We start from the raw sequence: 27,858 nt of genomic DNA on the forward strand, positions 1-27,858 counted from the left end.
CTGAACTACCTCGGGATTCTGCGTGCCACAGACGATGATGTTTTGTTCCCAATTGGGAGAAATTGTGATGGCGTTCATGTGCTGCCTACCGATGAGTTGGGAAATGGCAGCGCCGAGCTCACCTTGCTGAAAGGTTGTCTTGAGGGCGACCGTAGTGCGCGGCTTGAGCACGATCACGTAGTCGTTGGGATTCATCCTGACCGTTGGCTTTGGCGTCCACTTGGAGACTGGTGAAGAAGTCTTCTGTGGAGCTTTAGAAGACGACGACGGAGCGGGAGCGTCTCCCTTGGCTGAATTGTTGAGAGGAGTCTTGGACGTGGCTGCTCCTCGTGCGTTCTGCCGGCTGTGACGCCGGCTCTCGACGACTTGAAAAATGACGGCTTGCTCCGCCGAAATGTTGGGTGGGCCATCCTCTGGTTGGTTTGCAGGGATAGACGACCACGACAGAGTCGTGGGGTCGTAGCCGCGTTGTTCAAGCAGTGCCATGTTGAGAGGTTTGCCGGCGGGCGTCTCCGCAGCCAGCGGCGGGGGAGCTGGAGCCGTTAGGTCCAGCTCGGCCGCTACGTGGTGATGCGAAAAGTTGCTCTAAATGGCCGAGAATTGGGCGTACCTGGGTAAGATCGGTCTCCCCAGGATCCTGCTGACTTCCCGGATGCAGCCCTGCAGGTTTCGTAGGGGTTACGCATAGATTTCCGCGGTTCCAGCCGAAAATCGACGGAGCCGATACGCCTCGCGTCCGATCACTCCGCGTTCAAAGCGCGCGTCCGCCCATAAGGGAGCACGGCGCAGAACGCGCGTTTGTTCTCCGCCGTGCGTTCATTCCCCGTAAAAGCGCGCGCCCCTCGCGCTCTTTCACTCGCACATACAGCGTTCGGCGCGCGGCGCCGTTTGGCGCTGAGCCGTGCTCCCTCAAGGGCTGCAGAAGATAGCGCCAACCTTTCCCTTTCCCTCAAGAACCACTTATCATCGGCGCCGATTTCATCTCCATTGACGTCATACGGAACCTCACGGCGACGGCGACGGCGACGGTGACGGCTACGGTGACGGCGACGCCGACGGCAGAAATCTGCTTTTGAGTGTCCATATAATTGCTATCGCAATAAAATGCCGACTCTCCCGTAATAGAGAGTAGATGTAAGAATGAAATGGCTACCGTATGACGTCTTTTGCTGCCTGTGGTACCGCTGCCTTCAACCGCGTTTCTTCCAACAGTGCAGCGCGCTCAGCGTCTGTCGCTACTTTTCTTCTTCTTTCTGAGATTTTACGTGCCAAAACCAGTTCTGATTATGAGGGACGCCGTAGTGGAGGGCTCCGGATGAATTTCGACCACCTGCGGTTCTTTAACGTGCACTACAACGCAAGCACGCGGGCGTTTTTGCATTTCGTTCCATCGAACTGCGGCCGCCTACAGAGCTGTTTACGGCTGGGGTTCCGTAGATTTTTCGTGTGCGCAAGCAAAACCTCAGGTCCCACGAGAACGCACTCGCGCGTTCGTCGTCGTCTTCTTCCACAGCTGGCTCGTCGGCGTCTCTCGGATACGCATTTTGAGTAGATTAGTTACCAATACACAGCATTTCAAGATCAGTAGTCTCCTAGGTAGATAATTAAGGTTTCTCAAAAGATTTGTCGCTGTGCGACCCGCGTCGGCCATGTCAACGTTCGCACCGCCCTCTCTTTGTCGACGTTCCAAGCGCTTGCTTACCTAGTTTCCTTTCCTTCCGCTCTCCCCCTGGTGGCGCCATATAAACAACCAGAAAGACAAGTTGCCGTTCTCAATTTTGAATTTCACTTCTTTTCTGTAGTCGTAATGGAGAGACCGCGTATAGTCCGGACCCCCGACGAGGAACGCGCATATGAAGAGCGACGGCGAGGACAGAGTCTAGAGTGCAATGGCGCCGGCGGGCCGCAAACACAAATTGTCCACCGATCAGGACAAATAATGGCCACCGACCAAGACAATAAATGTGCGTGCGTACCTTTCGTCACGATGGCCACCGATCAATACAATAAATGTGTTCGTACATTTTTTTTTTCAAAATTCTGTGTCATGTCTGTGTCGTGTGCTAAACAGCTTCGCTGGTCATCCACATTCACAGAGTGGAATGGCTCATGATTTTTTTTTCTTCTTGTCGCAGACCTCTCACGACATACGGACCGCTGGCGTTCAAAAGAGCACAGGCAGCCCTGCCAAAATATGACAGTCAAGTGTATGGTGCCCTCTGCTTGCATTTTGAACGTCGCTATTAGAAATGAGAAATAAAAGTTCAACGTACTAAAAGTTACAGCTTGAGCGAAATTGTGAACAAATATTAGGAAGAAATCGGAAGTAATACTTTTGTAACTTGTTTGGGCTTGTGTAATGTGGTCCTGTACCATAGGTTGGGCGCCAGAGACCACATTTTCTTAACTTTCGATAGGTTGCACGGATGATCTCGTTTTGTTCTCGCAACGGTGCCGTTTTGCTCTCGTGTGAGTGCTTGGATAACGGCTCTGGCTTTTGGCTCAAGGTCACTTGACGGTCGCCGACAACGGGAGCCAGAAGCATTTCATGCTCAAAATTTTTGAAAATGTTCGCTGAAACGCCCTGTATGAGGCGGCATATATCGCGACATCAAAACAAGCACAAAGCAATGTACATGTTTTCAGCGCAGTAAAATTGGTAGCTGGCTGAGTTTTCCCTTATCGACACAAAGAGATGTGGCTCGCAGTAACGGGAACGCAGCACACAGGCTGCAATAAAGCCGTTCCAAATTTTCCTGTTTGCTGCAGTTCACCTGCAGGTGTACGTTTCAGTGTGCGAGTCAAAAGTGATTTCCTCTGCTTTTATATTTCACGCACAGGCGCACTGATATTTGTGAGCTTGCGAACTGCGCGTTTTCTATGGTGTTTTTGAAGATGCCTTGATTGGGTAAAGTGGAGCGATCCTTCAGAAACATGGAACCTTCAGCGCTATTATTTTTTTCTACCTTCTTTGCTTTCCTGCGTTCTGTGTTCCCGTTCTCTGTTCCCTTTATTTCTTTCATTGTGTGATGCGCCAATACAAAAGTAGCGAAGGTCAAATGAGTCGTCACCATATGATCGCAGTACTTAATAGGGGCCTACAGTGACGGACGTTTCAGAAACAGACATCAGTCGCTGGGCCAATTGGAACTATTTGAAGGCGCAAGAAAGAGATCTAGAGCATGCTTACCAGCACTGTCGTTCGCCTTGCGTCAATATTCATCCATGCATTACTCGCGGCTGGCACGGACACATACGACAGCGCCTGCAATGCAAACCCGCTAACGACATTCGACCTGACGAAGGTAACTGCTGCTATCGCGCGCTTATACTTCGTTTATATCTCTGTCATTGCTGCTTCTCCATTACCTTCAAAGTCAATAACAGGACCAGACGAGTCGTTTAGGCTTGATTGAGGCCCCTGTACAGCCGAATTTAGATATTGTGTAACTGAATGGCGACTTCAACAATCCGTTCTTACAAACACGTGCACAATGAAACAGAGAAAAAACAATATCCCATTATGCGATTAGAGATAGAAACTTAGAAAAGCGTGATTATGATTTGTTCGAAACGGTTCTTTAGAGGTTTCAAACAAAAAAGTTAGTCAAGAAAGAATGAGGAACGACTGTTTATTTGCGGAAAAGTTTGCGACTAGCAAAACTGCTTAGGTATTCCATTGTGGTATAGAAGTTACATAAACAGAGATTATGTGTCTCTGTTCTGAGCCGTTCTGAGGCCGTTTATCACTGATCATATAATTTTTATACCAGTGTGCTACTCCATCTGTAGGCCCCCTTCTTGATGTTAGGTATTGCACAGTAATTTATTGAGTGTCTAAATTTAGCGAATTGGCTCAAATGGTGATAACGGTTTGTCATCTGCTTGAGTTATTTGTGCGCCTGCAGCCGCCAAAAAGGCGGAAACGTACGATTCTAAACCGATGCGGCCACAAAGCAAGAGTTCGTCTGTTCCAATCGCGTTGAATTTGGTGCCGCGAATTCCTTTTTCTACGCTTTAGTCATTTGCAGCGTTTTCTTGCTTGTCTTTATTTCTACGAGTGGCAAGTGGGGGGGGGGGGGGGGGGGGGGTAGCAAAGTGGTTATAAATTGCAAGGTGAAGCCAGGACATTCCTGTTCCAAACAAGGAACCCTCATCTTCGCTTACGAGGCATTACACCGCTTTCGAACACGAAAGTGGATAATTTAGTTATTGGGTGCCAACATGTCATCTTGAATCACGTTTTTCTGGTGCAGCCATCCGCTGAAACGTCATCAGACCGACGCACCAATGTAGTGTATCATTCCAAACCATGCTGATCCCATTTCTGCGGCATAGTAGGGCGAAATGGCCGCATACCCAACCTAATTTCGGTGCACTTTTGAGGTCTCCAGGTCGCACAAATTATTGCGCAGCCCCGCCTTCCCTGTACGGCGCCTCTCAGCACCTGTGTGGATTTAGTGCGTTAACTTTAGCAGTCCTTCAGTGCTGCGAATAAGCTATATACATTTGCTCTGGCTGTCTCTCGCATTTAGTAAATGAGTAAAACAAAGCACTTCCAAGCACATTCAACTGAAAAATATACCGATAAAGGCAAGTATACGTACCAGAGGAACGTAATTAATGTTCTGAAACACTGCTTGTCGCCCGATTACATTTTTTTTAACATTTTTCACAAGCCCCGAAAGCTGCTCAGCATTCTACAGAGATATGCTCCAAACATATGCCTCAGCACTGGCCATCTCTGCGCGGCATAAAGCGATCTCGTCGGTGCATTTAGTGGTAGTAGGACGCACCCGCTAATGCGTTTAGTGAGAGCACTTCTCATTTCAGGAGCCTAAGGAGCCTCATTTCAGGAGCCCCGTGTTTAAAAATTCGGCTTAACATGAAGCCCATGCTTAATTTAGTGAACATAGCGCCTGGCGTGAACGCGCCCAAGATTATTATTGCCTTTCCTTGGGCGCGTTCACGTGAGGCGTCCACTTGACCAAGTCAAACGTGGGCTTCAAGTCAAACGTGGGCTTCAAGTTAAACTTACCCCCATATTCATTTCTGAATATGGGGGTAAGTCTATTGTGAATTCTAAACTTTCCATCCCCGTATTCATACTTTGTTGTTTCTTGCGGTAAGGTAGCGCGAGGTGAAACGGACATGTACGCTGTACCCATGGTCTGCAGTTTTCTTAAGATCACGAATCCATGCTGTAAATTTAAATGCATGTTCTGTTAGTTCTTCTTTTTTCTGTTCTTTTGGTCGCGAAGTATTAAAATGCTACCTCTAAATATTTCACATTGCAGCTAAAGTCACTTCTTCATTTTTTTTCAGCAGGTTTATTTTTTTTTTTTGCAATTGAGGAACTTCGCCGAAAGTCCAGAAGTACATTCGTGGAAATCTTCAGATTGACCTTCCGGTAGAGCATTTAGGGCCGCGCCTTGTCCCTCGTAGTCCGTAGCTCTGGTTGGCATGGAGACCGCTATGTATGTATGTATGTATGTATGTATGTATGTATGTATGTATGTATGTATGTATGTATGTATGTATGTATGTATGTATGTATGTATGTATGTATATGCCTATATATATATATATATATATATATATAGTATATGTACGCTTCCGGAAGCCGGAACTGGAAGCCGGCTTCCGCTTCCGTTTCCACTTCCGGTTCCGCTTCCACTTCCGATTTCGCTTCCGGTTCCGGAAGCCCGCTTCCGGCTTCCGGAGAACGCTTCCGGCGTTTTGCCCGAATGATTCCCCGGTGCTTCGCCCACTCATCTTCATTCACTTCGTGGATATGCGGTGTTTTTTGTGACAACCTCGGTGTTTAACAAGCCAAGAATAATGATGATAATGTTTGTTCATCTAACTTAGAAAGTTAAACTAAGTTAGAATATCAAAAAGCGCTGCGTGCACGCATGAAGACATCCTCATTACAAAGACTTGACGTCAGCTCCAGGTAGTGCCAGTGAGTGTCGGGTGACCGTAACCAAACCGACGAGGGTACCCTTCCGCGGTGATTTGACCGATGACTGGCGCGAAACGCGCTAAACTTGTTGCGCTGCATTGTCGTGTTCTCCATTCACAATTCATCAAAGCGCAGATGATGAACTGTGGTCTGAACGCCGATGCGTACGCGATTTGGATGCCGCCAACTGAGTGCCCTTATTGTCAACGCGACAGCATCGACAGATCGCCAAAAGGCGAGTTTACATGCTACGCAACAAACTCGAACGCCGGCTGCATCATGACACCGTAAGTACCGCCCTCGTCAAAACTATGGCACGTGGAAGAAAAGGTGCATTAGTTTTCCAGAAACGCATTTTACGAAGTTGAATATTCCTTGTTTGCGAGGTATTCACGCGAAGCATTCTTTAGCCAAACTTTAAAAATATGCAATTGCCACGTACCTGGACAGAATCAAGGTAATGTTGTTTGCCGTCGGTTAGAGATACTGTGATTATTTTTGTATTCCGCCTAATTACATAATTAGCCCTAATTATTCAACTTCTCAAATATTTTAATTAGATGAAAACTGAATGTCAAAATTGCAGGATATCAAGAAAACCTCCTGATACAGTGTTTTCTTTCTTTTTTTTTTTTTTCCTCAATACGTGCTACATAAAAGTGGTGTTTGCAAGCGTGAAAGAAGCCCGCGAATACACGCAAAATTGCCGCGCGACTGTCCGCTCGAAGCACTTCGCGTGTATTCGCGGGCTTCTTTCATGCTCGGAAAAACACTTGTGTGATTTCGACCTGAGCACGTCGCGAATGAGTCGAGCGTGTTACTGTAAAAAACCATGCTAAGCCCCCTGAGCTCACGTCCATTCAGTGCAGAACTTCCTAACACACTATTTCTGAAACGATAGAATATTCTGTGCGTACATCTTGGTCCGCTTCCTCAGCGGACACCCTGCGTTGCACATGTGTTGTTGCACTCTGCGCTCGCCAGAGGCCTCTTGCGGCTTCCCACCAGCGTTTGGCTTTGTCTGTTTCATATTTTAGCTAAGGCGTCTTGGCTGGTTTCATTTTATATGAAATGCGGTAGAATATGGTGCATATTCTCTAGTACATGCAATCTCTGCGTGATTCCCCGGCCGCCTATTGTTCGCAAGTCACGCCAATTCGCAGAAGTCACTGACTGCCCTGCTTGGCAGTTTTGTCGAAGCAGCGATATTTTACATTTTCTTCAAGCGAAGCTTGTATACACTCGCCCGCGCCGGCGATGTAACGCTAAAAAAATCAGCTGCGCTAGGAGCTGCACAGGTCGTCAGCACGCGCACGTGCTCGGCACGAGCTCGTGCCACTGCTCCTGCGTTCGTCGTCGTCTACTTCCACAGCTAGTTACGTTGCCGCTAATCATTACAGCGTAGAATTTAACTTCTGTCTTCGTAATGGGGAGGCCGCGTTGACGGGGGTATGAACCATTCCTTAAGGGGGTATGAGCCATTCTTTCTCTTACGTAATAGACAGATTTAATTGTGACAAAATTTCACCAAAATCCATCCAGAATGAACGAGCTCGGGAAAGGGCTCGTCGTCGACGTACCGATTCTAGCACGAGTGCTTCCAAAGCTCAGGCGAGGCTTCAGCGAAGGGCCGCGAGTTGAGGGAGCGCGATGTTGAGGCCAAACGTCAGCGCGTAGCCTAGCTCTTCAGGAACCCGACAACGGTGGTGCACGCCTCAGCAACGCTAGCGCCAACTTCCCCGGTTCGACGGCCAGGTTTCAACGCGAGTTCCTCAACCGCAATTTTGGAGCCAGCTGCAGTGCATGTGATCGGTTGTGGTTCGACTACAACGTGGTACTCGTCAGTGCAATTCGTTCGGAGGAACACCGAAGAACCACAGGACCAAGCTTCGCTTACACCCATTTCCTCGACAGAAGAAGAGCTACTAATTTTTTTCTTATCGCCGACTTTTTATGAAGCACTCGATCCTGCCATACCAGGAAATCAGATGATCACAATTTTAGCCTGAATCTTTGAGCGAGTACCTTGAAGGAGACAGTGAATAAATCATTTCAATGACTAAAAAACACATTAGAGTGCATCTGCGAGCGTCCACGCTCCAGACGCAGGAACGTGGCGATTAAAAACGGATAAGACCATTATTAACGATTACGCGAACTAATAATGATAAATAAGGAGCGTTGATTGCCTACCTCCCCGTAGTTTAGCGCGGCTTGGTCGGTCGGCTTCTCGCCTCGATGGCCTAATTATCGCGCAAGCAGTCACTCAATACAAAAAAATGTTGACACGTGTACATGTCTGGTGCATAGGATTTGAACCTGCATGCCGCAGCTCAGCAGTCGATCTAAGATCCACTTCTATACAATGACGTGCATTATAGCCGAAGCTTGCCTTTCGAATCCTTCCGGATTTTCCTGACCATCGCTGCTGCTAAGGTGCTTGCTGTTGCTGTCTTCCCGAAAAGCCAGCACGCAGGGTTGCACTACTATTTTTACCACGCCTATAGGTGTCCAGGCTGCTGGCCTTATTTGGTGATACAGGACATGATACCTACACATCCTCAGTGCAGCAAATCTACGTCCCCAAGACACAATTCCTTTAATGGTGCAAACCTTTCTACGCCGATTTTCGTAACCATTAGGCCACAATAGCACGTATACTTCTATCGTGCCGACGCCAACTGCCTCATTGAAATGATCGTTGCGTGTTGAGGATGATGATGAGTTCCCTACTGTGACGCATCCCCGTAGCGGGGGATTGGCCAAGAAGCGGGCGGTATATTTAAGATAGATAAGAAGAAATGAAATACATGACAATGTAAGAATTGTCACATGGCGCAACATGGTTGCACAAGCGAACAGTTTCCACGCCAGAAATGCAGGAATGAAATTGAAAATTTTTAGCATTTCAGTAACCGTTTCACTAGAGCTTCGCGTCACGTAGATTCCAATATGGCATGCGTTTGATCTGCATAATTTTTTTTCTCTTTTCAGCTACACTTACGCTCCAGTCAATGGTAAACACTACCTCGAGAGGGACATTGGAAATGGAAGTAAGGCAACCTCGTTCAATTTCAATAGATTCAACCTGGCTTCTCTTTTTCAAATGAAAGCTCGCGAAGCACGGGCTGCTGTACGATTTGTTAGAAAGTACGCACGAAATTAATAAAATTTGATTACTCGCAAGACTGTTACAAAAGCAACGCGTCGCTTAAATATATCGACGATTATTCCATTCCATTATTAGGGTGTGCATGGGTGCGTGATGATGCGCGCCATAAAAAACGAGTGTTTAAGTGTAATCTGTTTTCAATACTTTGTGTTCTTAGATTTTAATTGGACCATTTAAGGGACGGATATCTTGAAATTGCTGCTAGTTTTAGGCTTACTGCTAAGTAGACATGTGTTCAGTACTCCTTGGCTTCGATTTCACAATCTCAACACGTGCTTTGAATTGAAGAGTAAAGTTAGTGAGCAGTTTTTAATTAGATACTTGGACATTGTAATTTGTCGACCACGGAAAGTCTGCTTTGTGAGGTAATCCACCTGAACAGCATGAATTGTGCTATGTGGTTCATGCAATTTTTTTACGCACTTCGAAGAAGAAAACTGCCCGTATAGTGTGTCTGCTTCGTATATTTAGATGTTATATAATTGATTATGACTTCCTGTGCATGACATTTCATTTCATTTCAATTGCAATTGCATAAAATTGAAATTTCATATCCTTCACGTTCAGAGAAAGCCAGATCTCTTATCCTGGACACTGACAACTGCAAGTACCTGGTTCAGGTCGAGTGTTACCCAGATGGATCAGGTATAGACCTTTCATTGAGATATCGCTGAGCATAATTTTGCTTTTAAGATATTTGCTTCGTTTGTTATATGTATAGTATTGTGCTGCTTTATGTTTACATTACTTGGACCTTAAGCAAAAGGTAACCACCAGCACTAACAAGAACATCTGACAAATAACTAAAATCCATAATGAAATGCCACGTTTAGTAAAATCTTTCTCACGTGCTTTCAAAATACAGACTATTTCGGTGTCCGCGTATCTGCATTTTATGTAAACGCATTTATTTGTGTGTGAGTGTGTGTGCGTGCGTGTGAGCGCGTGTTTGTATGTATATCCGTGATCGAGTGCATCCGAAAGAATAATGTAGCCGAATGTAGCTGGAAAGGTAACCTTGACTGCATCGCAGAAACCTTGTCGCAGCTGTACGTTGCTGAAACACCACCTTCTCGGCTTTTTTACGTCGAGGAAAGTTGGGAAAGTCGGCGGTTTTATTGTTCAAGGAAATAAAAGCTGTTACATCTGTTGCATCTGTTAGCGAACACCGCACCGTACAGAATAGCTTAGTCGTTCTTCCTGGGTAATTTTTGGCAGCGGCTCCCATGTAAAATTGCCGGTCTATAACGTTTCACCTCCCAACATTTCCTTTTGCTCTTTCCTCTCGGTCTGTTGAGTTTGCGTTTCTAATTTATGAAAGTTTATGTACAATTCGTTTCCTCGTATTATTGTCCAGCGCCTGCGCAGTGAGTGTCGCGCATTGTCCACAAATAACATAATTCCAATGCTTGTCAGTAAACAGCAGAGTGCCACCGACGCGGTTACGATAGTCTCGTGCGTTTCTTAAACTCCGCATTTGCTTTTAAACCACACTCTAAATTAACTACAGACCAGACGTTGCCACGAGGGCACATTCAATAGAAGAATTTATAAACACTTACAATACAAAGCATTAAAACACTGAGCACAGAGCAATTTATAAAACATTACAGCACAGAGCATTCGTTCAAGCCAGCATGGCGTAGAAATCAGCCACTGTTCATACACGGCACTGCGTGCATAATATTGGCGCACTGCATAAAACGGTCTAAACGGTGAAAAATTACAGAAACCATGGACGATGTTGGTCAATGTAAGAAGCGAATAGCCCGAACGAACGAAGGAGCGAAAAAGGCGACAGCCGGGCGGCCAGCGAGACCTGCGACGAACGAGCGAGCGACAGCGTGGCAATGATGGTTGTAGTACATGGATTTGCCTAAACTTTCTCTTTCTGGCTTTTAAAGCGGCTTGGTGGCTTTGCAAATCGATGATTTTCAACAAAGTACTGCGCTTTAAATATTTAAATACACATTAATAAGATTGTCCGACGGCACTGTTCGAACACTGGAGCTATATAGCACATAAGCCCGACATTGAAATCATTACGCCACGGAGGCATGCGGCGACAAGCGGCGTAGAACAAACACCTTTAAGAATTTGCCGCGGGCAAGCGACCGCGTTGAGACGCTTGGCGCATTTCCATTTGGCCACCTCGACAGACGGCACCGCTGCAATTAGTGGCGATTATGCGTGTTCGAAATCTCTTATTGCCTTCTGCATTTGGAAAAAAAAGTATAGATTGCTTTGAATTTTAGGCCAGTGAAGGCAGATGAAGCGTAATCAACGAAGCCACAAGCACGAAGGTCAGCCAAATCCATGCACTAATCCATCATTCCCATGGTATAGGTGAACGATCGCAGCACCGGAGTTCCCTCCAGTAACTATTGTAGGACACTATTTTGTTGTAGCAACTATTGTAGGATGCCCCGTCCCCCCCTCCTTCCTCCCCCACAGCTGCCTCGCTTCACAACTTGTTCGCCCAAAAGCAAGGCGCCTTTACCGTCGAATAAGTAAAATCTTGGTTGGAGCTATAGTTGGTATTGATTCGTACTTAAAGCAAACGTCTAGGCGCAAATTAAACAAGGACGAACGAGCGCCAAGGTCCGGTTGTTTGTGTCCTTCGTCGTCGTTTATATTTACGCCGAAAAGTTTGCTTTAATTATGAGCCTTACCGCCGACGGCTTTCCTCCCCTTCCCTCGCCCAAGTCCGACCGCCGCCGTTACCACCGACCGACCACGAAAACGGCCGTAAGAGCCAAAGGAAGCCATTCGCTTTGAAAAATCAGGCCTGTATACACCTACCCTGGCTTGCGCGACTCGGTCCATGAAATAATGAAGAACATTGATGGTGCGAGGCAACGCGCACAAAGTTGAGATGAAAGTATAGAGTGGATGATTAGATAAATCAAGAAACTGCCATAACCATTTCGGCAGCTTCCATAAAGATTTTCAAAGTGTTAACCACGTGAAAACAAAGCTGTTCAGCGAGAGCAGAGCATGGCAAATATGACAGAAGCATACCTGGCGTAAGATTAATGGCACAAAACATTGGTAAATTAAATCATACAAGAATTATCACTGTTTTAGATAACATTACAGATAAAAACCATGCTTTCAAATGCTACGCAAAATGTAAAGATAGAGAAACTACTTGTTCCTGAAACAACTATAAAATGTTCCTGCTTCGAACGAAACGATAATAGCTGTAAGGCATGCGAAGTGAGGAAAAAGAGACTTCAATGCCACCTTGCCAGCAGAAGGAATAACAAGAATGTGTCACCCATAGTTTCTTAGGAAGTACTATAGTCTGCGCCTGCTAAGAAATGCAAGTATGCGCACGAAAGAACAATGCCTGATTTCCGATTTTATTACCGCTCTCTTGTTGCAGTGTGGCGGTACGTTACTTACAAGGCCTCGTGGACGCAATCTGAGATCGATGCCTTCAAGAAAAAGGTTCAGAAAACATCATCCTTGTCCTTTCTGAGATGCTTGACCTTCAAGTGCTCCGAGGGCAAACCGTGAACACTTCTACTGAACCGCCTTACCACCGCTGGTCAGCCACAAGAGCGAGAGAGAAAGGGAGGAATGGAGGGAAGGAATAAAGGTTCAGTGCTCCCAATTTTCAGGCCTTGACTCCTATATGTCTTCGCCTAAGAAAATTCTTGATGAATTCAGATAAATGGACTAAGTCTTGCCAGCAGAAGAAATAACAAGAATGTGCCACCCATTGCTTTTTTTTTTTTTTTTGGAAAGTACTATAGTCTGCATCTGCTAAAACTAGTATGCAAGTATTAAACAAACAGATGTTCCCTACTTCCTCTTCGGGACGATGCTCAATTGTACGGCAAAACGCTGAGACCACCAGAAAAGCCGCGGCTGTTGTTTTCATACCTACATCATGTTTGTAAACAGCGGTAGGCACCGTCGATATATTTTAGGCCCTATAACGAGGTCGCGTATGCTCCGCCCACGTTCGCCGCACCCACTTGCACGCGAGGATGGCACTTTTTTTTTATAATGGGGTTGGGGTGCTATAACCACAATTTCATTATGAAGCACACGGTAGTGGGGGCGCCGGATTAATTCTGACTACGTGAGGTGCACCCAGTGCACGTTCTTACATTTCGCCTCCATCGGAATACGGCCGAACGAGACGGTAGGCATATAGCTCGCTGACCGCCGTAGTGACGGCCGACAGCGCTTGCGATCTGGCCTGCAGCTCATCACAGTGCGCTTATTTTTGACAACACGATTAACGTATGCTTAAATGAATTGGTTTTCTCGGTGTCTTTGGTGCGAATAGCAAACGAAACGTAGTATTTGCAAGCCAGCCGAGCCGCGTCGCTGAGAGGGCCGGTGCTAGGGTTTCCGTCTGCGAGACGAAATGCCGTCAGATCGTTGTTCCCAAGATCGCGCCAGTGGTTTAATACTGGGCGCTGCTTTACAAAACACGCGCAAATTCGAGATACATTTTTCTATTAAGATCTATTTCTAGTTAAAAACAAGCTGGTGGGCGATTTTTGCGTTGCCGTGAGCGGCGATATAGAAGCGATCGCCTCGGTGATGGGACCGGCGAGGTACCGGCCCTACGGCGACACCGGCTGTGTAGGTGCACGCAATCTGAGGTGTTGACCGCGTCCGTCCGAACGCTCCAACTCTGTACTCACACTGTACATTTTATTTCGCTATCGAAATTCAATTGAGACGTTTAGGGGCGTTTATGACATCCACACTGCAATTAATGCAGCTGTGACCGTGCTGCCTGCGTGTGTCAGCGTGTGATAGGATATCTACACTGCAGGTGGCTAAATTCTTTGAGATGAAGATAAATTTGAATGTGACGTGCTTTGTGGGGCATCTGCTCGCTCGACCTGCATTCACGGCTAATCCTAATCTAGCTTTCCCACAGTGCGGTAAGAAATTGTAATTAATGACACGCTAATAACGACCCTAAGATCATAGGTTGGCTAATGCACGCCACTCAAAATAAAGGAGAAGCTTAACGGTTACGAAATGTTTCACGCATAGTGGATGATCTCGATCTGGTATCGGAATCCAACTTTCGCTTTTCACCGTGGCGGCCCATTGCTTGCGACGGTTTTCATCAACAGGAAACCTATGAAAACTTTAGCCTCTTGCGTATTTCGACGCAGCTCAGCTCGTCGACATACTGCGTTTCCTTCGTTGTAAAATCATAGAATAAAGACCTCACAGATGGAACCGCACAACCACCCGCGAAACCCAGCGGCTGCTGTGGTAGGCGCGACACGGCCGGCGGCTCGGCGGCGGAGTGCCTACCAAGCGAAACTAAATTCCGACGACAGCGCCACCGCATTTTCGTGACGTAGCGCCATGGTGTAGGTGTATAGGCACAGTTAGTATGACGTTTCGCATGGTGCGCATGGCGTCCAAAAACCTAGCCCTGCGATACCTGTGAGCCCTTCCACGAGTCGCATGAGACATCCGTACCTCGGCGACCCGCCTGCGTAATGCGGCCGTAAGATTAGCATGCCATCTGTCTCTCGAGCGCGCACCGACCGACACTGCGGAGTTCGCTATGTCTATTTAATGTCCGACAAAGTTCAACGCACAAAGTTGAAAATACGTGTATTTCTCGGCACCTGTTCGATATAAGCAATATTTTGATCTATTTGTGTTCGATATAACAATGTTACGCTCTAGTGAAGCATATGAAAAGGCGCAACGCCAACCGGGCGAGTTGGAACTTATCTATGATAGCAGCGCTCAGTAAATGACTACGCAGAAAAAGAAGGGCGGGAAAAGAAATCACCAGGCCTTCCTCTGTCGAGCAAATGGGGGTAAGGGAAGCTTGTGTGTGTATCTGACCTTCGTGGTGATTTTTTTTTCATTCTCTCTCGCTTTCTCTTTCTTCCCTCTCTCTTTCTCTCTCTCTGTTTCTTTCTCTCTCTCTATGTTCCTCTCTTTCGTTATTTCTCTCCCTCTCTCTTCCTTTCTCTCTCTCTCTTTATTTATCTGACTTTCGTGGTGACTTTCTTTCTCTCTTTCTCTCCCACTCTCTCTCTCTCTTTCTTTCTGTGACCTTCGTGGTGACTTACTTTCTCTTTCTTTCTCTCTTTATCTATCTATCTTTCTCTATATTTCTTTCTCTCTCTTTCTTTGTATCTTCCTTTCCCTCTCTTCTAATTTTTTTCTTTCTCTTTCTTTCTTTCTTCCTCTCTCTCTCTCTTTCTTTTTTTTCCCTGGTATGTGCCATTGAGCTTGGACCTTTTCTGCACGGTCGCCAGGATCGGCCCACTTTTCAGCGTGACACCGCCACCACTACCACCACCACCGCCGGCACTTGTGAGCCTATAAAGCTTCGCTTAAAATGCAAGGCAGTGCCCGTGCCGTCATTTACTATAGTGCCGTGCATATAGAAAAAAAAAAAAGCTCTGGCATAGTGGAGGAATTGTACCGGATATAGTGAATCGTGTTTGCAGTGTATTCGGTATAGCATTCGGGCTGTGGTAAAGCATATACCTAGGACTTTCTGGTTGTGTGAGAATTGCCAGCACAGCTTCACTTATTAACGCGATAGCGTTTAGGGCCCCAGTGTCGCAGAAAATCCAGCGTCGGCAAGAGGCGTGTGATCGCGGGTGGCGGAGAAAATCATCCAACCACATCGACCGCGCAGGCCCTCCGCATGGTGCAAGGTTTTGATGAACGAAAATTGAATTTCTTACAGTGCAATCCGTCAGAAAAATGGTAAAGTACGACTTTCCCATTCGGCGTCGGATTCGCCGTCGGATTGCTTACCAAGCGGCGTCGGATTGCACTTTGAATGTACGAGAAAACCTAATTTTGCTACGAGGAAACTCAAACACAAACCACTTTTCCACTTATATTGACCACTTATATTGCCCCTGGAAAAACGTCTTTCCAGCAATGCATTTCAGTTTAAAAGTGAAGCCGACTTTAAGGGGATCGGTGTAAGCTTGGTCTTTGTAAGCTGGCTTTCCCACGTTCAGTTTTGCAGTGAATGAAGTTATAGTTGCCAAATGCGAACGATTCGATGCGAACGGGTCCAGATAACGCTATCGCGTTCTACTCGTAAAGGCGAAGCTTAAGCGTCCTCTAATTTTATTTACATATACTGTATACTGTTTGGGGCTATTCACTGGAGTGGAACACACGTACACAAATTACGATTTTGGCCAGCAGAGGCAGCAACAGGAGCCGACACTTACCTTTTATCTATCCTGCAGATTCTGCAGACGCTCAATGACTTTCAAGAAGACTGTGAGCGGTTGCAGCGTACCTTACTTCCAGGAAGCGTCGCCAGCCAACCCGAGTATTTGCTGTTTTGTCTCTTATTAAGCCTCTTCTCGCCGTCAAACTCGTTTTCTTTTTGGTATTGTAAGAAGGGCAGTTTACTAATATAGCTCAAATAATCTTTTTTTTTTCCTTCGGTGCCCCTTTCGGTCGGTATACCGTCGAAGTTTTATGCAATATGGCGTCATTTAATGAAACGTCATTCAAATTCAGATATCAAAGGCTCGGAGCCGTTCATGTCGCCGGCCGCCGAGTAGCGCAGAACCGGCTGCAGGTAGACAGCGATGCGAACCGGTTCGAGCCGACCAAGCACCGGCGGGTCAGCAGATTCCCCGCCGAAGCCCTGACGCAGCGGGCACTGCCTTCGGCGTGCATGTCCGCGAAGTAAGGGTACCTGCGGTCGTCCAGCAAAGGTGGGCTACAGTATAAGCATGCACATTTGAACGCTGAACGAAATCACGCGCGCACGAAGACGAGAGAACTTGTCTTCCTTCTTCTCATTGGAGTGAAAATAAAGGAGAGAGATTTAGTCCCTCTTCATTTCACATACGAATAATAACGAAACATAAAATTATAAAAAGCCTCACAGGTTAGAAAAATCTAAAATGGGGTGAGCTAAAGAGATTAAACCAGGTCTGCTTATAGTCCAAGGCACAGAGGAGCGTACAGAGATAAAAGGCGAGGGAAAGTCACACCAGACACTATATTGAGTGTCGAACCAAGGCCGCGATGCGGTCCGTGATGAAGAGGCCCACCAGTGAGGAAAATACACAGATTACATAACACGCGCAACTGAGGTACTCCAGGCAAACACGAGGTGCTTCAAACAACAGCACACACCGTCTTTGTTCGGACCCGAAATTGCCATGTAAACGTTATGCAACTCCAACGCACATGTCAAGTGAAGAGGTGCTTTAGTGTAAAGCGGTTAATACAAATGCGATACACCTAACTGCGATGTGTACGATTTTCGTTATTTTGATGCTATGCAACGTGTAATCTAATTCTGTGTTTGTCTTTATGCACCACACAGGTCTGAAATCTATTGTCACGCAATGTTAATGTTTATGCCCCACACCGTTCACTGGGTGTAGGCCAAAATGCAAACACCAAGGCAGGCGGATGCACAATGTGAGACACATCGACGATAAGCGACGTCACAAGGCACGAGACGAAGACGATGTTTGCGGTGTTTGTCGGGGGAAAAAATGTCGCAGTTTTGTCCGAAAGGCGATGCATCAATGGCGATAGCAAATTATTAGGCATTTACACGAAGTAAGAATAACAGTTTTATCGGCCGTGACCGCTGCATGCGCATTCGCTCATTCTTCTGGCGTCTGATATCGGGGGAATCCACATTCTTGGGGCGCTTCTCCGAACCGCTCGCCGTGGAATCATCACCGGGCCGCTTGGAAGCCATCCGACTAACTCGACTGCTGCAACGAGACGACTGACGAAGGAGCGTTGCCGCGCGCGCCGCTGTGCCATCACGTGATTGCTGAGAGAATGTGAAGGGGACAGGCCACAGCTGGCACCGTTCCAGAGCACGGACGGACGTGGGACGCCGCGAGTATGAGCCATTAAAAGCTTTCGCCACCCGAAACGCGCATTCGCCGAATCTGTGATATCTTGATGTCTCTGGTTTTCCTCCTCTGCCACAGCCATGGCAAACACGCAGGATGCTACAAGGACGGGTCCGCTGACCGTCCTATTTATGTCTTACAACTGGAACTAACCCGCGGAGTGTTAGCCAGCGCCACCACTCATAAGCCATGGTGGTGGATGTGGAACATCCTTTCAGCCGCAGGCGTCACGAGCGCGTGATCTTCCTGGGTGATGGCAACTGTTCAATAAACCCACATATATGCTAGCTTCTTATGATATGATTAATTATAATCAGGCCCCTCGGTTCCCTTTTTTCTCGTTCATTACATAACGAGGGCTCGAATCCGGGTACATTGATGCCTTCAGGTAGCATATATGGGTTTAGTGGCCAGTTGCCATCACCCAAATTAAAGATCACGTGCTCGTGACGCCTGCGGCAGAAAGGATGTTCCACATCCGCCGCCATGGTTTGTGAGTGGTGGCGCTGGCTAACACTCCCAGGGTTAGTTGTAAAACTTTCTAGTTGTAAAACGTAAATACCCCAAGTGGATGGGAAAACGGCTCCGCGGTAGCTCAATGGTGAGAGCATTGCACGCGTAATGCGAAGACGTGGGTTCGTTCCCCACCTATTTTTTTCGTTACTGAGATTTATTTAATAATTGTAATTAATTATCTAACTCGAGAAGTATTGTCCTAATTATCAAAGTGTCAATGAGAAAGTTGTAGAGCAACATGAAAAACTCCCGATACAGCTTTCCGTTGCTCAATACGTGCTACATAAAAGTGTTTTTCCGAGCATGAAAGAAATGAAAGAAGTCCGCGAATACACGCAAAGTGCCTCGAGCGGCCAGTCGTGCGGCAATTCTGCGCGTATTCGCGGGCTCCTTTCACACTCGGAAAAACACATTTATGTAGCACGTACTGAGCAACAGAAAGCTGTATCGGGAGTTTTTCATGTTGCTCTACAACTTTCTCATTGACACTCTGATAATTAAGACAGTACTTCTCGAGTTACATAATTAATTACAATTAATTATTGAATCTCAGTAACAAAAAACTACTGGCGGCTACTCCACTGTACTGGAAACAATACGCACTAGGTTGGCTTCGCGTAACACCGTTCCTCTTTTGTTTTTAATCGTGCTGCGTGATATCTGGGACACCCTGTATATATATATATATATATATATATATATATATATATATGAAGGCAGTATTTCTCCGGATCCGGTGTTTTATAAATTAAAGGCAGTGCAGGCGCACGTAGAACAGCAAAAACATTTAATTTCGACGTTTCAGTTGGACCCCGGCCGAAATGTCGAAATTAAATGTATATATTATTTTCAAAGTGGTCTCTCCGAAAGAGAAAACCGCGGTAAATGGTGACATCTTGCAAGCAGCCGCACCCAGATCAACAGAGTCAACTAGGCATGGAGAAATGGCTGAACAAGGCAAAAATAGCAGCATTTCATGTCCTTGAAAAGGAAAGCGGCGTATGTGTCATATTTGTCCTGCGTATCGCGTAAGTGAATTGGCTCGCTGCATTGTGGAACTTACGAGCCCTCTGCCCTACGGTAATTTAAATTCAACTTAGCGGCTTCCATGGCCAGAGCGTTGCCACCTTATGGTTCCCGATGCATTCAAGGTGCACGTGAGTGACACAATATGGCAGATTCACGCGCGGCAAGAATACGTAACTCTACAGGTACGGCGGCAGCGGGGCGCTAAAGCATAACATTTCCTACAAAAGTTAGTAGATGGAACTCTGGCTCTGCGATAATTCAGCTAATACGGAAACAACGGGTGTAGTGCATCGATTTGTCTAATGTTCGCGCTTATGGCTTCAGAAGTTCTTGTTGGATTACTTATTAGCCTTTATATTTCCAAGTTTTCGAACAATCGTATTCTTTTCCAAGCGCAAGAACTCAAAACGTTTCTGCGCACGTGCGTAATCATTGCGAATTGTTGCTTGTACGTATCCCGCAATCCGTCTTTGTAAATGATCAATTCGCAAATCTTAATTAAACTAAATTATGGGGTTTTACGTACCAGAACCACGATCTGATTATGAGGCACGCCGTAGTACGTGAGGCACTCCCGATTAATTTTGACCACCTGGAGTTCTTTAACGTGCCACTAAATCTAAGACGCAGGCGGTTTTTTTTTAGTTTTTTTTTTTTTTTCATTTCGCCCCCATCGAAATGCAGCCGCCGTGGGCGGGATATGATCCCGCGACCTCGTGCTTATAGCAGCGCCACACCGTAGCCACTAAGCAACCACAGTGGACCAATTCGCAAAACTCACAGGCTCGTTTCAATCCAATAGGACGCAGTTTAAGCAAATCCACGTATCGACCCCGTACTGGGTGAAACGCCGTACTGCAGCGTGCAGCCGCCGCGTTGGCTACGGCGTCGCGCTGCTAGGCACGAGATCGCGGGTTCAAATCCGGTCACAGCGGTAGCGCTATGACGGGGGCTCAATGCAAAAACGCTCGCGTACCGCGCTTTAATTGGGGACACATTGAAGGCCGGCGGGTGGCCAAAATAATCCGGAGTCCTCCCGACTACAGCGTCCCACATAACCCAATGTGAAGTTTCGGTACGTTAAACCCAAGAATAGCTATAGGCGAAAGCCATAACAAGCAAAATGTTAGCGACCAGACAACATACAAGGTGGATTCACCTCGTCTGTTTTCTGGTCACTAACATTTCCCGTGTTTTAGCGCCGCACGCTTAATAGGTGCGGTATGGCGGCTTTATGTGAGGACGAAGAACTCTCAAGCAGTAGCTGAGGTCCGCTAGTTGGAAGTTGGGAACCACGGCCTTCCCACAGCAGCGTGCCTAGCCATCTTACCCGCTACAGTCTCCATCGAAGCATTAGCCGGAATTCAATTCAACCGCTACACTTGCAGGCACTATATATAACCAGCTAGCGTTGCCTCAGGTAACTTTTGTAGGAAACCTGTATGAGCTAAAGCGTCCTTTTCTGACCGTTAGATCTCTCTAATGACTGGAATCATTCTCGCTGTCGATCCCGCATACCTTAGCTGCCTCGGACTGCACGTCGCTGCGACGGGGGCCTCGCAGCGACGACGACTCGGCTGCACGGCCGCGCTGCCGGTGACGTTGTTGCGAGGCCGCTTCGCTTCCCAGTCCGGCATGCACTCCAGTGCGCATTGCTCGTGCGTATGGAACACGCGGCTCTGCTCCGAGGGGCAGTTGCCCAGCGGGAAGTTCCAGCGGAGGCAGCGGAGGCCGTCGAAGAACCACCAGGTCTCCACCACGTCCTCCCTGCGCGCCCAGTCGTAGACGATTAATCTGGTATGGCGCATTCCGCTGCAGCACTTATAAATGCCCCGTTACAGATGTCACCATGTGGAAATTAATGTTTGGCAGCCCTATTGCCGTCAGCTACACAGGGAATGTGAGACCCGCGCAGCTATATATCTAGGCTTGCTTGAGAGAGGTGCGGTTGCAACACTGGTATACCACGCATCTCTTGAAGCGCATGCGCTGACGCGGAACTCTCGACTTGACGGAGATGGTCCAACCGTCCTGGCTGTCTCCGCAAAATAAGACACACACACACACACACACACACACACACACACACACGCACACACACACACACACACACACACACACACACACACACACACACACACACACACACACACACACACACACACACACATATATATATATATATATATATATATATATATATATATATATATATATATATATCCTATTGAAGCATGTACACACAATAGGCCAATATGGAAACAAGCACAATCTGTGTTCGCACAGTGATTCCCTTATTTTGGTAAATCAGTCACCTCTCTCACTGCTGTTTGATAATAGTTCTCGTATTGCAGTCTCCCTTATCGAACTTTTCAAGCGAAGCTTGTACTGGATCACAAGTTTCGGTGGCGTCCTAGTCAGGCAAAAACTCGTGTGTGGATTGGGTATGCGGGTATGAGCCAGGGACAAGAAATAAATAAAGAGAAAAGAAAAGAAAGAAAGGAAGGACAGGTGCGGGGAAAGCTGCGCCGGCGCGGATCACGTGACACGGGCGACCTATGAGGGTCATTTGGTGCGTCGCGGTAAGAGAAAAGGAAAGGCGCACGCTCCGCCGGGCTTCCCTCGCCTCAGATCAGTTTCGACGTCCAGACGGGAAGGCCGCGCGTGGTGCGTTCCGTGGAGGAGCAGGCTGTGTTTGAGCAATGGCGCCGCGAACGAGCTCGGGAAAGGGCTCGTCGCCGACGTGCCGATTCTAGCATGAGAGCTTCCGAAGCCCAGGCGAAACGTCAAAATCGTCTTGCCCTCCCGGAACCCGACAACGGTGGTGCATGCCTCGGCAACGCTAGGGCCAACTTCCCTGGTGCGACGGCCAGGTTTCAACGCAAGTTTCTACCGGAACTTCAAAGCCAGCTGCAGTGTGCCTGACCAGTTGTGGCTCAAGAGCAACGTGGTACTCGTCAGGGCATTTCATTTCGAGGGACACCGAAGAAACACACGACAAGCTTCGCTTAATCCTCATTTCCTCGACAGGGAGTTGCTGCTCACTTTTTTGTTTATTATTCCAGTGTATACAATGAAATTATGTCTTTAATTAAAAATCCTATGTTTCCTTTTATACTGGTGCACCGTGCACAAAATACGTTGCCCCAAATAAGAAACACAAAAGCACTGAACTGCTCCGCGGTTTAAGAAACACTAAAGAAAAATAAGGCTGGGTTTGGGATACCATAGGTAGTTTTGGGATACCACAAGTGTCAGCCTTACTATGAGCAAAGTGTTGATAGCAAAAAAAAAAATTCACGCACAAACTGCTCTCGGAGTTGTCGAAGTATGCGCAAGCATTGTGCCACTTGCTCATCTCCACGTACCCCGGTGTCATTATCAATGTTATGGAACTTGATTCGACCAGTATAAACGACAGCGCTATGGCGGCACGAACTGCTGCGGATGGCGGCACAAGGTGAATTGATGACGCAAGCAAACTACTGCAGGTGGCGGCACCTACCTGGTCCACTGATGTCATTCTGATCGTTATATTCCATTATCGCTCTTTAGCGCCTTATCTATCCACGTCGAGCCATTATGAACCGTGATCAACCGTAATCCGGCGGCGGTTGCGCGTGGGCCCCATCTTGAAAGAGATCTGCGACGGGGGCAGTGTGCGGAGAGTGCTGATGGCTTCTTGTGCGCTGTGTTCTCGCTGCTTAGTACGCGTTGAAGCGAGAGGCAGCACGAAGGTCAATTCGCTGGCTCCTGCGAGCCCTATCTTGAAAGCGATCATCTTATACTTGACAGACGGACGGACGGGCTTCCTCGTTGCTTACGCATTTGAAAGTCGCAAAACGAAAGATGGAATTGACGGTCCCGAGCTAACTGTTCGTGACGTCATGTGATTTGGACAGCGTCTGATCCGAACTCTATATATAATTGCAAAAGTACTGAAAGTTGGGCAAGTTGGTACCTATTCATCTTGTAACTGCAGCGCGCACACGAGAAACGAGGACAAAAAGGTGAAAGTGACAGCTATATAGTTAACAGTTCATTCGATTAAAGAAAAAGTCGCAATTTCGCCCGGAAGGCAAAGCCTCTATTGGGGTCGCAAATTATTAGACAGCTATACGAAGTAATAATTAGTTTTATCGGCCGTACAAACTTGTAAACATTCGCTTACTAACTAAATTTACAAGCATAGTATCACGCGCGCACAGGCAAACATGGCCACATCTCAATCGATGGATGCGAACACTCGTTGTCAAAACGCTGGTGTGAGGAAAAGCGGCTACAGCAGTGAGAGAATTGACACTCGTGCTGCCTCTCGCTTCAACGCGAACTAAGCGGAGAGAACACAGCGCGCGCGAAGCTATCAGCCCTTGACGCACCTAGACTATGTGCCCATTGCAGATCGCTATGTGCCCACGCGGTCGCGCTCAGCAGCTCCATACGCAGCCACTGCCGGAGTAGAACGCCACCCGGTGCCTTGCGCGTGATGGGAGACAGCGCGCTTCCTCACCGCCTTCTTCCCTTGAGCGCGCGAAATCGAACCGCCAACCTAGACTAACCCTCACACGCTTGCACATCGCACCACAGCATACGGCATGCGGCCACGATGCTATCGCAGTTAAAGTTTGTAAATGGAAGACCATGGCGACGTCGACGCGGAAATGGCCTGCAGTGCCCATATAGTTACTATCGCAATAAAAAGAACTAAATAGTTTACAATGAATTTGTAAGAAACAAAAAGGAACAGACTCACCAGTGCGATCTTTTTCTGGAAGAAAACTGCTCGAACATGTTAAAAAACTTTCTAACCTGTGATGTCAAATTAAACTTTCCAACGCAGTGGCTCTGGCGCGAAATAAAAAAAAACTTAGAATATATAGTCCTCAGGACCTATTTAATAAAGTTTTTTGTCTGTTAGAATATAGTCCTTTGTTATGTCCGCTAACAACAAGCCCTTTGTATCGAAATGCAAATCAAGAAAGAAATCTACTTTAACGCACTAAACTAACTTCGTGTTGTTAGTGTTCTTTCATTATGAGGGGGGCCTTCCCTCTAACGGACTGAGCGAGCCCTATGCGGCTAAACTTGGGCAATCTGGCCAAAAACGGCGTTATCCAGCATAATCAGGGCGTTTACATTAACCCGAAGAAAAACGGGTCAGGTCCCCTTGTCGGGCTAAGATTGGCCTGTCGTGCTCATGTAAACGCTAGCCGGCAGGCCTGAGCGAGCGTCAAGACCCAATCGAAGCGCACGTAAAAACACGATCGCTGGTTTGGAACTATAGCAGTGAATAACCGGACGTGGTGTTTTATCTCTGGACTCGACGCAGTTAGTCCAGCAACAATCTCTACCCGTCAGGTGCGTGTTCACGTCAACGCTGTCGAGCCAAGCTGTCGAGTCCGGCTTGCATATAAACCTGACTCCTGATTACACCCGTTCCCGCAGGGTTATTTCACGTAAATCCAGCCAATGTATCCGGTGGCGAGATGGGACCATTGCCGCCGCTCCAGTTAAAGAAGTGAATGTGCCTGTGCAATGAAGAAGTGATTCCCTGTGCAATGGCACCGCCCAACAGCGGGCGCCATCCAACCGTAGCGAGCGTCACGTACCTGTCACACCCGGTGAAGAGGGACCTCTCGAAGCATTGGTCCGGCTTGCGGTCACCGTGCACGCAGCTGGCGAAGCAAGACTCCAGGTTGACGAACCGGTTCACTCCCCGGTTGCACACGTGCACGCTGTCGCTCGCGGTGGCCACGCAGCCGTGCGCCGAAGGCTTGTGGTACCACTCCTGGCGTATGCTGTCGCAGTACGTGTAGAAGTAGTGGCCGCATTCGCGCTGCCACTGCACCACGCGTTGCGTACATCGCGAAAGGAGTCAACGCCGTAGCCATGCACATACAATACAGCCGCTTCCTGCAGCACTACCCTGTGTACAGGCTCGCAATTGTTTATTAATATAGCGCGACCGTGGACAGCATGGCTTGTAAGCGCCCTTATAGCAGCGAGGGCCGCCGCTATAGGCGGCAGTATGCGCGGCCGTGCAAGGCGATTTACATTTCCTGTGTCATGTGCCGCGCTTTCGTTTCAGGAGTGCCCTACGCCGCTACACTGCAGGGCTGCTAAGACGCCGTGCGGTCCAGGCTCGCGTGACATATTATAAAGAAACTGCAAGGATGTACATACGCCTAAGAGAATGCTTTAGTTCTGGAGCTCCTTATACTTATAGATACGAAAGAACGCAGAAATCTTAACACGAAAGTGTTTTTATGCCGGGGTCCACCAAGACTTCACTGACGTATTTCCGTCACGGAAATACGTCATAGAACATAATACAAAGAAAGAAACCAGAAGAAAAAGTTCCACAAACATGCAAAATTTGGAAATCGAACCCACGACCTCTCGGTCCGCGACGATAGATCGCCGAGCGTTTAACCCAAGCGCCACAAACGCATTTGCAGAGAGCTACACAGACGCGCCTTATATATCTAACACTCCTCCGTGTACCCGCGCTCTTGCTCGGGGCGGTGCCGCCGCCTACGAGCAGAAAAGAGAAGTACTGCATTATGACACTAACGCGCACCGACAGTGAACGCTTCGGTGGTCTCAGCACTACGACGCCTCGATGCCAGCATTCCAAGGGACGCTCGCATCAAGAAGCACTACCAACGCCACCTAGGTGGCGTTCACCGTACTCAGCACAGCGGAGCGTGGCCTCCGCAATTAGCTCTGAAAATGTTTCTGAAGTTGATCGCGGAGGCTGCAATTACGACGCGCTGTACGCGCTGATTTGACTCGGTGACGATTCAGTTACGTGCTTTGTCTTGCGCGTTGTATTAGTGTGTCAGTTACGTGCTTCGTCTTTCGCGTTGTGCTAGCGTGTGCAGCGTAGTGCAGCTTCCATATGCACGACGGTTGCTCATGGTCATCGACGTTGGTAGTCGTGATGGAGGAGACGTGCCACCAGGCGTCAGCGTGGGTGCATCAACGCCTAAGGGCGCTTTAGCCACAAAACACCAATAGACATTATATATCAATGTGCAATAAACATTACACTACTTCTGTGAAGACACGTTTCACTTTCGTGTTCTATACCGATTCCTATATAAGAGGGATCAACCACATTTTTTCTCATCAACGGGGCCGATTTTGGTGAAACTTGTCGCAACTAGCAGAACAAGATAAAATCTAGTGGTAACTTTCGAAAGTAGGTTTTCAACTGATGCCATCATTTTTTTAATTGTTGAAAATTGCGAAATTGAAAAAGACTGGTGTCAAGTTTACAACTCTCCGTAACTCGGCGATAATAAAGAACTATAAATGGCAGAAGTCATCTCATGGTGGCTTTCGACGGTATTGCGAATAGCATTCCAGCTATGTAGCGATCCACCGCATTTCTGAAGCAATGTTTAGTGGTTCATTCTGAGGCTTCCGTTGCTTCGGCTAAACGCGACACACCACGGTATCGTGTCCCTCACTGCTACAGCACTCGCTTGCCAAGGTAGCTCATGAAGGTGGAGGGATGATGACAACTTAATCACGATTTAATGACCATTGCTTGATTAACATAGAATGACGAAGAAGGATTGACGTTAATGGAACATCGAAGGTGGTATGACGACGACTGCATGACGAAAGTCGGATGAAGCAGTTCGAATGACGACAATGGAACGACCGCGATGGCATCACAAAAACGGCATGGCAACGAATGCATCACAACGACTTATGACCATGACACGATAATAACAATGGCATATGACAACGTCATGAGGACAATAGGGTGATAACGAATGTATCAAGAGTATGGCGTGACGAATAAGGCTGCATCACGAGACCTGTATGACGACAATGAGGTAATGACGACGGCATGACGATTGTCGTATGACGAAGCTAGAATGACGAAGATGAAACGACCTCGACGGCATCACGACAACGAGCACCTACCTAGTTGCCCTACCCGCCGTGGTTGCTTATAGTGGCTATGGTGTTGGGCTGCTAAGCACGAGGTCGCCGGATCGAATCCCGGCCACGGCGGCCGCATTTCGATGAGGGCGAAATGCGAAAACACCCGTGTTCATAGATTTGGGTGCACGTTAAAGAACTCTAGGCGGTCCAAATTATTCCGGAGTCCCCCACTACGCCATGGCTCATAATCAGATCGTGGTTTTGGCACGTAAAACCCCATAATGTAATTAATTTAATGCAATTAATTTTAGCCTAGTTGTCCAAGCTGGTACACAACTTGGGCCACTTTGTCGGCGTAAAAGGATAGATAGATAGATTCAAAGTACCTGAAGTAATAG

General features: G+C 47.5%; 2 protein-coding genes across 2 annotated transcripts in view; one reads left to right on the forward strand and one right to left on the reverse strand.

The window, feature by feature from the left end:
• The first annotated feature begins 3,072 nt into the window (after positions 1 to 3,072).
• On the forward strand, positions 3,073 to 12,659 carry LOC119440378 (uncharacterized). Its single transcript, XM_037705291.2, has 5 exons — positions 3,073 to 3,305; positions 6,101 to 6,252; positions 8,960 to 9,018; positions 9,705 to 9,782; positions 12,526 to 12,659. The coding sequence occupies exons 1-5, from the start codon at positions 3,183 to 3,185 to the stop codon at positions 12,657 to 12,659; spliced, it is 546 nt and encodes a 181-aa protein (XP_037561219.1). The 5' UTR covers positions 3,073 to 3,182.
• A 3,963-nt stretch (positions 12,660 to 16,622) lies between these two features.
• LOC119440379 (uncharacterized) overlaps positions 16,623 to 27,858 on the reverse strand; it is an 18,476-nt gene continuing 7,240 nt past the window's right edge. Inside the window, exons 6-8 of the mRNA XM_049662892.1 lie at positions 25,168 to 25,400; positions 21,077 to 21,325; positions 16,623 to 16,824 (exon numbers count right to left, since the gene is read on the reverse strand). Of these exons, the coding sequence (XP_049518849.1) occupies positions 16,665 to 16,824; positions 21,077 to 21,325; positions 25,168 to 25,400 (642 nt within the window). The 3' untranslated portion in view covers positions 16,623 to 16,664. The remainder of the gene's footprint in view (positions 16,825 to 21,076; positions 21,326 to 25,167; positions 25,401 to 27,858) is intronic.

The sequence above is a fragment of the Dermacentor silvarum genome, chromosome 2 (genome assembly GCF_013339745.2).
Source record: "Dermacentor silvarum isolate Dsil-2018 chromosome 2, BIME_Dsil_1.4, whole genome shotgun sequence".
NCBI lineage: Eukaryota > Metazoa > Arthropoda > Arachnida > Ixodida > Ixodidae > Dermacentor > Dermacentor silvarum.

Coding starts and splice junctions, on each gene's coding strand:
- LOC119440378 (XM_037705291.2), top strand. CDS start 3,183: ATGCTTACCAGCACTGTCGTTCGCCTTGCGTCAATATTCATCCATGCA. Junction 3,306..6,100: donor CGACATTCGACCTGACGAAG/GTAACTGCTGCT, acceptor ATCAAAGCGCAG/ATGATGAACTGTGGTCTGAA. Junction 6,253..8,959: donor GCCGGCTGCATCATGACACC/GTAAGTACCGCC, acceptor TTCTCTTTTCAG/CTACACTTACGCTCCAGTCA.